General features: G+C 40.8%; 1 protein-coding gene and 1 long non-coding RNA gene across 2 annotated transcripts; one reads left to right on the top strand and one right to left on the bottom strand.

Moving 5' to 3' along the window:
• Nucleotides 1–389: 389 nt before the first annotated feature.
• Nucleotides 390–8224, top strand: LOC109755788 (fumarate hydratase 1, mitochondrial). The gene is made up of 17 exons (XM_020314682.4): nt 390–759; nt 914–1031; nt 1584–1733; nt 1980–2090; nt 2172–2255; nt 3100–3198; nt 3295–3345; nt 3425–3474; nt 5027–5108; nt 5551–5645; nt 5736–5802; nt 5901–5951; nt 6706–6801; nt 7003–7101; nt 7203–7232; nt 7321–7386; nt 7815–8224. The coding sequence occupies exons 1-17, from the start codon at nt 611–613 to the stop codon at nt 7899–7901; spliced, it is 1485 nt and encodes a 494-aa protein (XP_020170271.1). The 5' UTR covers nt 390–610; the 3' UTR covers nt 7902–8224.
• Nucleotides 8225–10760: 2536 nt separating this feature from the next.
• On the bottom strand, nt 10761–11513 carry LOC123493534 (uncharacterized). Its single transcript, XR_006662050.2, has 2 exons — nt 11135–11513; nt 10761–11023 (listed from the first exon to the last, which is right to left on the bottom strand). It is a non-coding gene; the product is annotated as an uncharacterized lncRNA (long non-coding RNA).
• Nucleotides 11514–15440: the final 3927 nt, after the last annotated feature.

Below are 15440 nucleotides of genomic sequence, written 5' to 3'. Positions count from 1 at the left end.
GCGGGACAAAGAGCTCGAAGGAAGAGGGGTAGGTGGGGGTCTTGCGCGGTGAGCCAAATGTGACTATATGGGGCGACCGAGTTGGCGGGAGGTGACCCAATTCCTCCCGCCGCCTTTTAAGGGATGCGCGCGAGCTCACACCATTTCTCTGCTCGCATGAGCTCGAAGCCGTGTTCCCCTCTCCTGCAGCGCCCGAGCCTGGTTGAGAGGAAACAACCAATTCGATCGTTTCTATCAGACTTGACTGGGAGATGCTTCAAAATTCGTATGATGCAGGCCAATCAACATTTTTTTGGAGGGGGGCCGGAGGGGTGGGGTGCAGGCCGATCAACCAACACATACTATGAAGTGGGCCAAATTTACATCCAGTGGGCTTGGTCCGGGGGAACGAAGGCTGGCAAACGTGCCCTGGGCGAGACAAAGCCGATCTGATAACCAACTTCTCCACCAAGACAAATCAGGCAACAACCCCGCACCACCCTAGATCAGCCCATCAAATCCCATTCCTTCTACTCCTCCCTCCCTTCCCCGGTTCCCCGTCCCGTTCACCAGCCGCCGCTTCCCTCCGCTAGGCTCTACGCGACGCAAAAACTTACGAGAGGGCCCGGAGATGGCGATGGTTCTGCGGCGCCTCGCCGGCGCATCAGGCTCGCCTTCGGCAGCTGCACTGCTGCTCCGGCCGGCGCTGACCCGCCCGATCTCCACCGGCTTCCGCGAGGAGCGCGACACGTTCGGCCCCATCCGCGTGCCCAACGACAAGTGCGTGGTTGTCCTCTTGATTTTCTAGGAGCTCGTGTCATTGATCCGTGGGATTCGTAGCGTCTACAAGTTCCCATGTTTTGGCTTTTGATCTGTTCGTGTTAAGGATGGCGTGGTTGATCTGGATGTGGCTGCTGTCGTGGTTTTTTGGTAGGTTGTGGGGCGCGCAGACACAGAGATCGCTGCAAAATTTCGACATTGGCGGCGAGCGCGAGCGGATGCCTGTGCCTATCATCCGCGCCTTTGGCGTGCTAAAAAAGTGCGCCGCTAAGGTATATAATCGAGCCTTTTCTCTAATGCCTGCGTGTCTGTGGCTGGAGGGTTGGATGCATTTGTTTGCTTCCTTGTCCTCGAAGAGCATCGCTAGTTGTAGATCAATTTTTTCACCATGTCATGAATGAAAAGGTGTACACCTAATTTTGTTTTCTGTAAATAATTATGTAGCCGGCATTTTACAGTAGGAGACTGTTGTCTAAATCTTTCTGGCTTAAAATGAACTAGACTAGACTAGTTCCGTGACAACTTAATATGTTGTTTCACCGAGTAAATGACAAAGAATTATTGCCTTTTATTACCGCCACTTTTCAGTTTACTTATAATTTTGTGCAACGGTTAATTGAACACCATATAGGTAAATGTTTCGTATGTTACTAGAAATAAACAGATTGCAATGTTGATAATTTTTTAGACACAGTATTTTGTTTAGTGTGCAGATAGAAGATTCCGAGTAATTCAACGTCTCGTCTAGGTAGTTTGTAGGATGCTTTAACTTAAGTATCATGTATGCCTGGAGGCCTTACTACTTGGTCATTTTACTTTTCAAGGTGAATATGGAGTATGGCCTTGATCCAACAATTGGGAAGGCAATAATGCAGGCGGCCGAGGAGGTTGCAGAGGGAAAGTTGGATGATCACTTTCCGCTTGTTATCTGGCAAACTGGCAGTGGCACACAAAGCAACATGAACGCCAATGAGGTTTATGTCCTACACATGCAGATTCTTTGATGTATTATCTTTTCGTTTAATATTTAATCATCTAATTACGCATTGTATGGGTTTGCAATCTCTTCCGAGTGTGAATAGTCTAGTGTTCTGATCTGTACTCTATTTATATGGAAAAAAACTCGTTAATGCATTGAGCTGATTCTCATGTGAAGATGCTGTGGGATCAGTTTGGTGTTAATATGCTGTGCCATTATCATTTATGATCTGTTTCTCCAGGTAATTGCAAATAGGGCGGCTGAGATACTTGGACATAAGCGTGGTGACAAGTTTGTACACCCTAATGACCATGTGAACAGGTCACAGTCCTCGAATGATACATTTCCCACTGTAAGTATTCACTACTTTCTTATCTTCATTTCGCTGTATTTCTCTGCAGAGATTTCTGAGTTGTGTTGATGATGTTTTCAGGTTATGCACATAGCAGCAGCTGTAGAGATCAATTCAAGGTTTATCCCAAGTCTGGAGCAGTTGCATAAGTCACTTCATTCAAAGGTAGAAATTCTTCTCTTTCGTTTTGCGAGAATATTAGCTATTTTGCTTGTCTTGTGCCTTTTATATTGTTATTATGCCTATCCTTTCACCGATGGACTTGGTTCTATATATATATATAAGGGTGTGCCCAGTGCCAAAAGCTTTGTGGGGTCTGGGTAAAAGATTTTGTAGCAGCTATAAATGCATCAGTAATTTAGTACATCTAGGTTTCTGTCAGCCGGCCCAACCTTGGATGCTTTTGTTACTTCTTGAGTAGATGTCGTGGCTGCATTATAGCCCAGCTTACTCCATACAAGCACAGAAGAGTTGTAGTGGCCTACTGTCCTCTCTTTGTTCAAATTCTGAATAAGGCTCAAATGTGGTTTCGACAGTTATGCATCATTCGAGAGAAGGTACTATGCTAATGGATATAGCTAATAGGCAGCTCTTAAAAAATTTCACGCTGCAATTTTGGGAACTTAAGACTTAACTTTTGCTTATTAGCTCGTTCCTTAGTAACTTGATGCCCCACCCTAATGTCCTTGGTTCTTTTATCAATTCCAGGCCTGGTATTATCCAACTTTAATCTATTCTTTGTATTAATCTGTGGGTTGACCTTTTCCTTTCTGTATATGACTGATATAACAATAATGTATGGTTGAAACGAATATCTGTTACCAATTTGTCACTCGAATACTCCCTCCGTCTCAAAATAAGTGTCAACTTTGTACTAGTACAAAGTTGTACTAACCTTGAGACACTTATTTTGGGACGGAGGGAGTATCTGTTAAAAATAATGTACGGTTGAAACGAATATCTGCTATCAATATGCTGTCCTGATAAATTTGCTAACTTGGTGCCACAGTCTGATGAGTTTAAAGACATCATTAAAATTGGGCGTACACATACCCAAGATGCCACCCCACTGACTCTTGGTCAAGAGTTCAGTGGTTATGCTACACAGGTTGGAATTCTCCCCACATATATTATTGCCTTATTGATCACTATGCATTTTACATTATTAGTGAGCCTTATCGATTGTATTGCACTCTCTTTGCAGGTGAAATATGGAATTGACCGAATTGCATGTACCTTACCAAGGATGTATCAGGTACTGTACTAATGTTCTTTCATTTGTCAAATGGCAGGCGGCCATGAGTATCTACTGATCATTTTTCCTTGATATGCAGCTTGCTCAAGGTGGGACTGCAGTTGGTACTGGCTTGAACACGAAGAAAGGGTAAACAACAATTATATTGTTTTAGATAAATTGTTACATCTTTCAAGGAAAAAAAGCGCTAGGCATTAATTGTGCATTTTGCCACTGCCTAGCGCTTATCTTGCCTAAGCGTACGCCTAGGCACACCTAGCATGATTAAGCGCTAGGCATTCTGTTGCTGCCTAGCACCCGGGCACGCTTATGTGCATGCGTAGGTGCATATTTTTTCTTCAGTGGTTACATTGATACAACAACAACAAGAACAGGAGCCTTTTGTCCCAACTCCCAAGCAAGTTGGGGTAGGCTAGATATGAAACCAAACAGAAACATATCTAAAGCAAAGAAGTAAACGATGCATAAAAAAGTAAGCTAAGGTTTCACCACATGGATTGCTGATCTCCATGCAGTCCTATCAAGAGCCAAACCTTCATGCACATTCCAATCCTTCTAGTCCCTTTTTACTGCCTCCTCCCAAGTAAGCTTTGGCAGCTTCCTGCCCCTCTTAGTATTTTCGCTACCCTTTAGGATTCCACTATTAACTGATGCTTTGGAGGCCTATGTTGGATATGCCCAAACAACCTTAGTTGGCGTTGGACAAGCTTCCCAAACAACCTTATTCGGTGTTGGACAACTTCTCTTCAATCGGTGCAACTCCTCGCTTTCATTTATTACCTCGTTTATAATTCGGTCCTTTCTTGTATGGCCACACATCGGCCGTAGCATGTGCATCTCTGTGATGCTCATTGTTGGATGTGTTGTCTTTTAGTGGGCCAACATTCTGCTCCATATAGCATCGCAGGTCTAATTGCTGCCCTATAGAACTTACCTTTTAGCTTTTGTGGGACGTTGTGACAAAGGATGCCAGATGCTTGGCGCCACTTCATCCACCCTGCTTTGATCATATGGCTAATATAATCGATACCGCCATTACTTTGCAGCACTGATCCCAGGTATCGGAACGTGTCTCTCTTGGGCACTATCTGTCCTAGAATAACCTCTGCCTCCTCGTACTCAGCACCACTAATGTCACACCTCATATAATTGGTCTTAGTCTTGCCAGGTCTAAACCCCTTGGATTCCAAAGTCTGTCTCCCTTACTGGTTACATTGATATTCTTTTTCCAAATATTTTGTCTTCTCTGAATTATCTCCCTTTTCATGCGTCATGTGCGGAGAGAATCCATGTAACCCGCAATCCAGGGTGTTATGGCCATAATAATCCAGGTGAAGCAAACTTTAGTTTTGTAGTAGTTCAGGTTCAGCTGCTCTCAAATGCCAGAATAACCTCTGCTGTGAAACCATCTATGTGGTCTTTTGGTCTTAGCTGATGAGGTATGAAGATGTTCAAAATAAGTACTACCCCAATTTGTAAAGATTAGTGATTATATATGGTTAACCATAAGTCCATCACTGTATTTGTGTATGTTGGATGTAAAATAACATCTTATATTATGGAACGGAGGGAGTACTTTATTAACATTGACTTTTGTACAGGCTATTCGTTCCTTGCATTTTATAAGCTCTTTGTGCATCCTATTTCTTCTATTTGGTTAAAACTTCATCCCTTCTTGCAGATTTGATGTCAAAATTGCAGCTGCTGTGGCTGAGGAAACAGAACTACCTTTCGTGACAGCAGAGAACAAGTTTGAAGCTTTGGTTAGTGGTTATGTGCACACTTAACCTTAAATTGTCAATAGGGTTGGTTGGTTGAAGGTTCCATGCAAATTCATTTGAGATGACTTTTGCAATTAATTGTGGGTCATATGTTCCCATGATGTATTTGGGCAAAAGAACGTCATTTTAAGTAAAGCACAGAAGCATGGATTAGAGCATTTGTCAGCAAATGTTGATTTGTCGAAGATCCAGTAGTTTATTAACCCAGGGCAATTAAGAAACCATTTAGGCTAAGTTGCTAATTGTTTACCTTGCTCTCTGTAATAGCAAATTTCTCCCTTTCCCTGCTTTGATTGTGCTTTTGAATTACCTGGCTAAGAAACCCAGGGCAATGATATATTGCTTTGCTCCCGCCTCCTAACTCCTTTTCACTGTTGATCTTATTTCATGCTTGTGCTAATCTTGTCATTTTTTTGCGTAATAGGCAGCACATGATGCTTTTGTTGAGAGCAGTGGTGCTGTGAACACAATTTCTGCATCTCTTATGAAGATAGCAAATGACATACGCTTGCTGGGAAGGTCACTACACTTTTATATTACCTTTTTTGATAATCAATATTTTCGTAATATTTTGAGGAGCTGCACTTAACATTTCCAATATGATCACAGTGGCCCTCGTTGTGGACTTGGTGAACTTATCCTACCAGAAAATGAGCCTGGGAGCAGCATTATGCCTGTAAGCAGTATATCACTCTTTTAATTTGGTTGTTTCAGCATGTTAGTCGATTACAGCTTTGTTGTCTCCTCTGGTATGTAACTGCTTCTTTCTTTCAGGGAAAGGTTAATCCTACCCAGTGTGAGGCTCTGACCATGGTTTGTGCTCAGGTATGCTACTTGTACCTTGTTTTTCAATTTTAATATATCCTTCTAGTCTAAATGATTTTCTGCAATTTGCTCTATGCTTTTGATGCACAAGTGCTGCTTATCTAAAATATCGTTTATTTCCCAACAGTTGTTAAATATTGTCCATAGTGTATAACTATAATATTAAGTTCTGTCGATCTTTATCATAGGTCCGTTTTCAGCTTATGTTTTACATAATTTCTTATTTGCTCTGTCTAGCTTTATTAGTTAGGTGTGCAGCAAGACATTTTGAAACTCTTAGGTCTTTTTGATAATACATGGTTATTTGTAGAAGATAATGTTTAAGGGCTTTTCTTATACAGAACAGAAGGCTGATAGAATGTGCTATAATGGTATCCTTCATTTGTAGTTTTGTCATGAGTCCCTATTTAGATGCTCAGGTTTATTGTCAAATGTTTAATTTTAAGCAGCGTAGAAGCTATTGTGCAAACTGTTGAAGTGTAGATGTGGATTGCCTAGCCCTTTCCATCAGTTCAGACTTTTGGTTGCGCTGGCTAGTGCATGAATCTTAACACAAACAAGATCTCTATGATTCCTGATTGGACCAGTGTCTAAACCACAATATGCACTATCACCCAACCATTTGCATCATCCTTGCTAAAAATATGGGCATATAGCACACATTTGGTGGTATATAAGGAATTCCCCTTGGTTTGCTGTTTGTGTGAATATTCTATATGGTAATCAACTCTTGTTTGGATTTGTGATGTTGCAGGTTATGGGCAATCATGTCGGTGTTACAATAGGTGGTTCAAATGGGCATTTTGAACTGAACGTTTATAAGCCAATGATTGCTGCTGGATTGCTTCGAGTATAATCTCTGTTCTCATGCATTACACACTATGCTTATTTAATGGATGGAATGAACTGTCCTTTGAATAACCACACTAAACCCTCTTATTAATCTGCATACTTCTTGTTCTGTGACTTGCCAAATTTTAACCCCATTTCTCTGTTATTGCTTGCATGCATGCTATAATTTGGTTGACACACAATCCCTTTTTTCCAACAGTCATTGAGATTATTAGGGGATGCATCTGTATCCTTTGAGAAAAACTGTGTCAGGGGAATAGAAGCAAACCATAAGAGAATTTCACAATTGTTGCACGAGGTAACTATGTTGATTTGTTTTTAGTTTGATTGCTGCACTATCCTTTTTATCGAGTTCAGATCATTGTATTAATTCATTAATTTCTCTGTTATTTTGTACAGTCTTTGATGTTGGTGACATCGTTGAACCCCGTAAGTAAAATGCATTATTTACATTTCTTAACTTAATTCTTGCTGTACAACCTGTGGGAATTCGTGTTTAATTCTCCAATGAATACAGAAAATTGGCTATGACAATGCTGCAGCCGTTGCTAAGAAAGCTCACAAAGAAGGAACAACACTGAAGGTGATTATTGCATCTGTTTGATTTGCTTTGGTCTCTTAGTGCATGTACTTTGCATCTGTTTGATTTGCTTTGGTCTCTAGTGCATGTACTTTGCATCTGTTTGATTTGCTTTGGTTTCTTAGTGCATGTACTTTAGACTAGCTTCCAAGGTCATGTGCATAGCATACCTTTCATATCTCAGCTGGAGTTTTATCAGCCGATTATAAGGCGTAACTCATGATCGTGTTATTTGGATTAGAAGTCTAAATCATTACATTACCTACTGTTGGGCTCTTTGGTCTCCTGTTTTAATATGATTAGTTATTACACTGTATCATAATGTAATTCTACTGCTTGCTGACGCTGTGCGCTTAAAATCATGGTACAAGTGTGGATTATATTTAGAATTTATTATTAATCCTGGGTTCCTTCACTTTTTTTGTTACCAGGAATCTGCTTTAAGCCTTGGAGTTTTGACGGAAAAGGAATTCCATGAACTCGTTGTTCCAGAGAAAATGATTGGCCCTTCTGATTAAAAGCATCCTGTTAGTTACACTTCTCATCGAAGCGTTCAGGTTACCACTTCGTGGTTCCTAGCCCATCCGTAAATAAGGCAAGCCAGATTTAACATTTTCATTTCCTCGCCCACTGGGAGAGTTAATTTTGCGCAGCTAATGGTGCCGGAGGAAAACATTTTTTCCTGTTAATCGTACAGGATGTGTGTTTTAATTTATTGGAACCTTATTGGAAATAGTTTTTTTGTCTCCTTGGATATTATCAGCACGCCAACTTTTACCCAACGTGGTGAATGTTCATGTAATAAGTGCCTACTTATATTGTAAAAATCATGTTCTTTTTATTTTTGAACTGGGCTAATCCCCTTTCCATTAAAGATATAATGGAAATACAGCCAAAGCCAAGTTCACGTCCCAAGGGGAAGGGAAAAACGAGTTCAAGCACTTTAGGGAAACCCGCTGTGAGTGCTCGCAATTGAAACGCCCACTATAAGGCAAAAACTTAAAAATCATGTTCTTGAAAAATAATTAGCATTCATCTCGAGGACAAATGAAAGGAAAAAATGTACATGAGTTACGGTAAGGCGACTAAGTTGATCACCAACCGTCTTGCTGCCTAAGCGACGCCTAAAGTGCGTAAGGCGGGTGCCTAAAGCGGGCATAAATAAGGCCGTGTGCAGTGAGGGGTGCTTATGCCGCGGTTCTTAGGGAGAGAGAGTAGCGGTGCTTCTCTTGAAAAAAAAAAAACTGAATTAAGATGCAGAGTGTTTCATACAGATGCATAAGTTGGCTTGACATGCAGAGTATTTAACGGGAGTACAACCGAAAGTCATCTTTTGATCCTGAGCTCGTATGCTCTCGCATGAACAGTAAAATAAAAAAAATTCAAAAAAATTCAAAAAATTCTAATTTTTTTTGAGAGAAACATTGACAAAAGTTTTAAGTGCCTGCAAAAATTCATCATGAAATCACATTCCTGTAAGGCGTGGCAAAAAAACAAATTCAGTGCTTCAAAATGCTTTTGAAAGTAGCTTTTTCAGAGTACTGTTTTTGTTTTTTTGCCACGCCTTCTAGGAATGTGATTTCACGACGAATTTTTGCAGGCACTTAGAATTTTTGTCAATGTTTCTCTCAAAAAAATTTGAATTTTTTTAAATTTTTTTCAATATTTTTTCGATTTTATTGTTCATGCGGGAGCATATGAGCTCGGGATCAATTCCTCCGCGTCCGAGTACAACAGTTTTCTCACAAGCACCTCCTAGCACCGGCTTCCGCTGCCCTTCTGCATCGCCGGTGCAACCTGATCTCAAGAAAAAAAAAACGTTTTTTTTACTTAGGCACTCACTTTAGCACGTGCGCTGTAAAGGGCCTAAACAATGGTGAGTTTGTTTTTATTCCTCTTCGTGTGTTGTACTCGTAACACATTGGAGAGGGGCGTCTTGTCGGGGAACATATGCTCCTGGTTTTAAAAATGTGTTTCAGACGTATTTAGAAATGTCATAAAATTCTGACAATAAATTTCATGTGTACATCTTAACATTTTAAGTGCTCACAAAATCATTTCTGAAAAAAAAGCAGCTTTGAAAAAATGACAAATTTTGTGTCGCATATGAAAAAGATAAAATTTGGTGTTAAAAAAGGGCATTTCACGAGACATTTTTTTGTCCTTTTACACAAGCCACAAAAAATACCAGTTTTCTGCAAAACTTGCCTGCACACATAGAATATCGAGATCACGTCAAAATTTTGTTCGGAACTTTTTGCATTTGAAATGTTTTTCCCCAATGGCAGGATCATATGCTCTCATGTGCCAAAGTGAATTTCTGGTTATTTATCTTTTTGATGAACTATCGGATAGATCGGCTTATCATGCAGAATGGTAATACCAGCATAAACGAAAGTTGAGGATGACAAACTCTTTACAAACCTCAAGTACTAGTCCGGTCTGGAGAGTTATTTGAAAATTGCGCGTGCCTACAAAGATCAAAGTGCATATGTGGAGAGCTTTGCTTTGTGCTATACCGTGCCGTCCACAAGTTCACAATGTTTGATGTGTACCAATGATTGCAAGAGTATAAGGCACACCTTCTTGCAGTGCCTGCTAGTGAAGGAAGTTTAAGGCATTCTCGGGTTGGGTGAACTAATATACAATTAGAAGACACCTCGCGCGTTGCAGCGGGAATTTGTAGAAAGTAACTGTATTGCTTATGAAAATTCATAACCCAAACAATCTATAGTAGTTATTGAGAAATAGTTAGGTTCATAATCTCAACACGAACATTTGGACCTCAAAATGCATGTTGAACTATATTGTACAAACCTCGGGCAGAGGACACAACATAATATGGCTTCTCATTTTAGCAAGTAGAAACTACCTAAGAGCAATAGCATGCATGGAATGAAATACACGAACCAGATGCTACAGTAACAGTTGTGTAACTATAAAGGTGTAAGGTACTATTAGCATTGCTGATTGAGAAGTTAAGTAACGCAAGACAATTCGATACGCGAGAAAGTTTTGCAAATAATGTGTTCATTTTTCATAGGAACTAATGTGGCGATTGGTTAATTTGGTTTTTAGTTCCAGCACAGAAAAGTACAGTTATACTGCATTGGTTTCCATAGTATAGAATACATGGCCATAAGAGTAGGATGAGCAAAATGGCAAGAAAAATTGACCTTTAAATGAAACATAAGACATGGTTTCGACATTTGCACTATAGTTTCATACAACAAAATTAATACCCCATCCGACCAACCTAAGTTCAAAAATGTGACACTTATTTTGAATCAGAGGGAGTAGTATTCAGTTAACGACACCCTAAGGTGCCGAACAAGGTGTTGAAGAATAAGAATAGATCTTTCACAAAAAAATTCGAATAAGAATAGATCAACTCACGGTCTTAATCTGGCATAACTTAGAAGGAACTCCATAACTGGCTCATGTAATCTGAGTACAACACTGTAGTAGATCTTATGAAATATGGCTTGATTATTCGCAAAGAAATGTCTTGATTCTGTAACGTACATGGGTACTATTGCAGCAGTAAAGTACGTACTCTCACCTGAATAGAGCCTTGTGTGTGTGAATGCAAGAAGCTTTCTGTATTTTTATCCATCGAATTGATGTATAGCAACATGCTCTGTGTATGGGCAAGACGTTAGATTGTGAGTTCTTCGTGCATAAATAAATCTGTACATGTATGTCACAGAAACTTGAAAGATAAAGGATACAAATTAGAGGAGGATGACACCTGGAAAGGCATGATGGCCTCTGAAGCAGCAACCATGGTCCACATGAGAGAGCTGCACGTCGGCTTGTGGCAGCGGTTCATCTTGATGGAACTATGGAGAGAAAGAGCACGAGGGTGTAGGAGGGAGCAGAGTAGCCTAAGAAAATAAAGCCCCATGGGAAACGGAGAAGGTGATGAGAGGCTAGTTGTAGGGTAGCGGCGCTGTTCTCATCTTGACGAGGATCTGGCCGTTGCGCATCTGACGACGACCTGCAGGTAGAGAAGCTCCATCCTAGTCTGCCGGAGGCGGTGGCGGTGCTGCACCAGATCTGGCTGGGGCTTCCCTTGCTTGCACTACCGGCCCACTGGTCAGTGCTGTGTGGTTGGTGGTCGATGGCAACAATGGCGTATCGGAGGAGGTAGGAAGGTATGAAAGGATCGAGAAGAGGTGTCTAGAGGGGGGGGGGGGGGGGTGATTAGACCCTCAACAAGCAAAAGTGGCAGTTTTTAAGTTCTTCAAGTTGAGGTGGAGTTTTAGCACAAGTTTAAGCATTCATAATACATTTCAAGCAAGCATGGCAAGAGTACGAGCAGTGGAAAGAGTAAAGCATGCTAATTGCAAGAAAGTAAAGGGATGGGATTGGAGTGTGCAAACGCAATGAAGACACATAGATTTTTGGCGTGGTTCTGATAGGTGGTGCTATCGTACATCCACGTTGATGGAGACTTCAACCCACGAAGGGTAACGGTTGCGCGAGTCCACGGAGGGCTCCACCCACGAAGGGTCCACGAAGAAGCAACCTTGTCTATCCCACCATGGCCATCGCCCACGAAGGACTTGCCTCACTCGGGTAGATCTTCACGAAGTAGGCGATCTCCTTGCCCTTAAAAACTTCTTGGTTCAACTCCACAATCTTGTCGGAGGCTCCCAAGCGACACCTAACCAATCTAGGAGACACCACTCTCCAAAAGGTAATAGATGGTGTGTTGATGATGAACTCCTTGCTCTTGTGCTTCAAATGATAGTCTCCCCAACATTCAACTCTCTCTCACAGATTTGGCTATGGTGGAAAGATGATTTGAGTGGAAAGCAACTTGGGGAAGGCTAGAGATCAAGATTCTTGTGGTTGGATTGGAATGTCTTGGTCTCAACACATGAGTAGGTGGTTCTCTCTCAGAAAATGAGTAGTGGAAGTGTAGGCACGTTTTGATGGCTCTCTCACAAATGGAGAAGGGGTGGAGGGGTATATATAGCCTCCACACAAAATCCAACCGTTACACACATTTGACCCAACTCGGTCAGACCGAATAGAAGAACTCGGTGAGACCGTTTCAGTTCAAAATGTGAACGTTAGGAATCTCGATGGGACCGACTGGATCAACTCAGTGGGACCGATGTGCTAGGGCTTAGGGCAAACATCAACTCGGTGGCACCAATTGCATCAACTCGGTAAGACCGAAGTGAAGCAATAAGGCAACAGAGAGGATGTCAAGCAAACTCGGCGGGATCGATTGCACATTTCGGTGAGACCAAAATAATTACAACAGGCAACAAAGAGTTTGCAGGGCCATCTCGGTGAGACCGAGATCCGTATCGGCGTGACCGAATTGTCTAGGGTTTCTGGTAGTGGCTAGGCGCCGGATAGGTCATTTCGGTGGGACCGAGTTTGACTCTGAGTTTTGGACATATTTGGAAATGAGAAAGTGGTTGAGGGTTTTTGGAGAAATATCACTAAGCACTTTGAGAAAGTAGACAATTAAGCAACACCTCATCCCCTTTTAATAGTATTGGTTTTCCTGTGGACTCAATGTGATCTTGGATCACTAAAATAGAAATGAAGAGTCTTGAGCTTTTGCCAACCTTTGTCCTTAGCAATTTGAAGGGGTTCCACATCCTCTTGTCCTTGCCACGCCATTGTTGAACTTATCTGAAATATACTAGATAAAGGTATTGTGTGAGAACAATTATGAATCTTATCTTGACAGTACCAAAGTGAATGATTTGCTCTTTATCATACTAACCCATCTCACGAAGTTCCGTTAAGTTTTGTGTGATTGAAGTTTTCAAGTTATGGGTGAGATATCGATACGAGGAGAATAAGGAGTGGAAAGACCCTAAGCTTGGGGATGCCCAAGGCACCCCAAGGTAATATTCAAGGAAGACTCAAGCGCCTAAGCTTGGGGATGCCCCGGAAGGCGTCCCCTCTTTCGTCTTCAAAACCATCAGTATACCTTACTCGGAGCTATATTTTTATTCGTCACATGATACGTGTTTTGCTTGGAGCGTATTTTCATTTTACTTGCTATTTGAATGAAATCATTGGATCTGAAATCTTGAATGAGAGAGAGTCCTCCCATGGCTATTTAACTATTTGACTACTCATTGATCTTCACTTATATCTTTCTGGAGCAGTTTTGTCATTTACTCTCGTGCTTCATTTATATCCTATGAGTAAATGGTTGAATGAATTGAATATCATAAATCTGAAATTATTTATGCTTCATATGTTTATCCCATGGGGAGTAATGAATTCACATATAAGAAGTATAGGTGGTAAAATTTATTGAAAGTTAGCAGATGCTTGATACTTTAATGTTATGGTTGGGTTTTACCTTAATGATCTTTAGTAGTTGCAGATGCTTGCTAGAGTTCCAATCATAAGTGCATATGATCCAAGGAGAGAAAGTATGTTAGCTTATGCCTCACCCTCATATAAAATTGCAATGACGACTACCAATCTTGTCAACAATTGCCTAGGACAATTCCACACACCGATCCATCATTATTCCACACTCGCTATTTATAATATATAGTAATATATTCTAAATTTATGTTAACAACACCTATTTTTGTATTTTGTTCTCCGATACCATGCAAAGTTATCCTCTTCATACCCACAACATAGTTTTATTTCTCGTTTCTAGATGGAAGCAAATGTTCGGTGTACGTAGAGTCGTATCAGTGGCAGATAGGACTTGAGAGAATATTGATCTTACCTTTAGCTCCTTGTGGGTTCGACACTCCATACTTATCAGTTCCACCTTTGGAAATTGCTATGATGATTCCTTGCACTTGGGGATTATCATAGTCCAATAAGAGATATGTTGACATTAATTACCAAAATCACCCAAGGAGCACTTGTTCTTTCAATCCCCCCCTTTTTGGTAATTGATGACAACATACATCAAAGCTTTAGATAAGAGATATGAAGAGTAACAAGTAAAGCTTTGGAAAGACATGTAACATGCATAGGCTCCCCCTACATGTATGCAATCATGTAAAGATGGAACATAAGAACATGTGAATGCATAAGCATGACAGAGCAAGCAATGAGTTACATGTATCTTGGCTATATGCATCAGAGCAAATGATGTAGATAAAAGGAAGTATACCTTCATGTTCATGAATCATTCTTGCAAACAATATGTACATCAGCAAGAGATCGTCATGCACATGAGTGTGATGCATATACTTACCTTGTGGTCTTGTGCTGGCTTGGAATAGGTGAACTTGAGAAAATAGGCAGTAAAAAGGCAAAATATTTTCTCATCAGCGAAATCAGTAACACCGTTCTGTTTCCATTGGTGACACCGAGTTGGCAGTAACATGGATGATGCATATCAGTCAGACTGGGTTAGTACATGTCAGTTGTACCGATGAACTGTTTACAAGATATCCTTGTAGTTCGGTCTAGCCGATAGGCTTGGATCGGTGAGTCCGAGTTCAATGCAGAAGAAAAGTTTTGTCAACTCAGCTCACTTGGCAAACTAAATCTCACAAGGATTTGCAATGAATTAACTAAAGGAACAGAGAAATACATACATAAAAAGAGATCAAGATGAAGTTTTTTTATAAGGGGAACAAGCTAGCAAGAAATATATGCAAGAACACGAAGTAAGTGAACAAAGAAACACTAGAGAACTTAATCTATAAGGGGTCGGCGACAAAGTCACCTATGTTAGAGTATATTGACTGAGGAGTCAAGTGATAACACTTGATCGTAGGTCATACTCATCGTTTAAGCTCAAAATGGGGTTACCATTTTTTGTTTAAGCATTTTGATGTATTCACATATCGTTGAGTTGCTTTGACTCATGACTTGGAGTAAAGCTTCTCTAAGATGGAATAACATACCTTGGGTGGTGTTGATCTTGATCATGTAGTCGAACTTGTGTTCGATGCTCAAGGTTGATGTAGTCCATCAAGAATTTGGAGCACCACTTGTAGTTTGAGTTCATCCTCCTACATGGGTTAGTTTTGCAAGGAAGAGCACTTGTGTATCCAAAATGACAATCATGAGACTTGATACCAAATGAAATTTGATAT

The sequence above is a fragment of the Aegilops tauschii genome, chromosome 4 (assembly GCF_002575655.3).
Source record: "Aegilops tauschii subsp. strangulata cultivar AL8/78 chromosome 4, Aet v6.0, whole genome shotgun sequence".
NCBI lineage: Eukaryota > Viridiplantae > Streptophyta > Magnoliopsida > Poales > Poaceae > Aegilops > Aegilops tauschii.
Note: the sequence above shows the minus strand (reverse complement) of the source record. Positions and strands in the feature narration are given on the sequence as shown.

Coding starts and splice junctions, on each gene's coding strand:
- LOC109755788 (XM_020314682.4), top strand. CDS start 611: ATGGCGATGGTTCTGCGGCGCCTCGCCGGCGCATCAGGCTCGCCTTCG. Junction 6,802..7,002: donor TTGCTGCTGGATTGCTTCGA/GTATAATCTCTG, acceptor TTTTTCCAACAG/TCATTGAGATTATTAGGGGA. Junction 7,233..7,320: donor TGGTGACATCGTTGAACCCC/GTAAGTAAAATG, acceptor CAATGAATACAG/AAAATTGGCTATGACAATGC.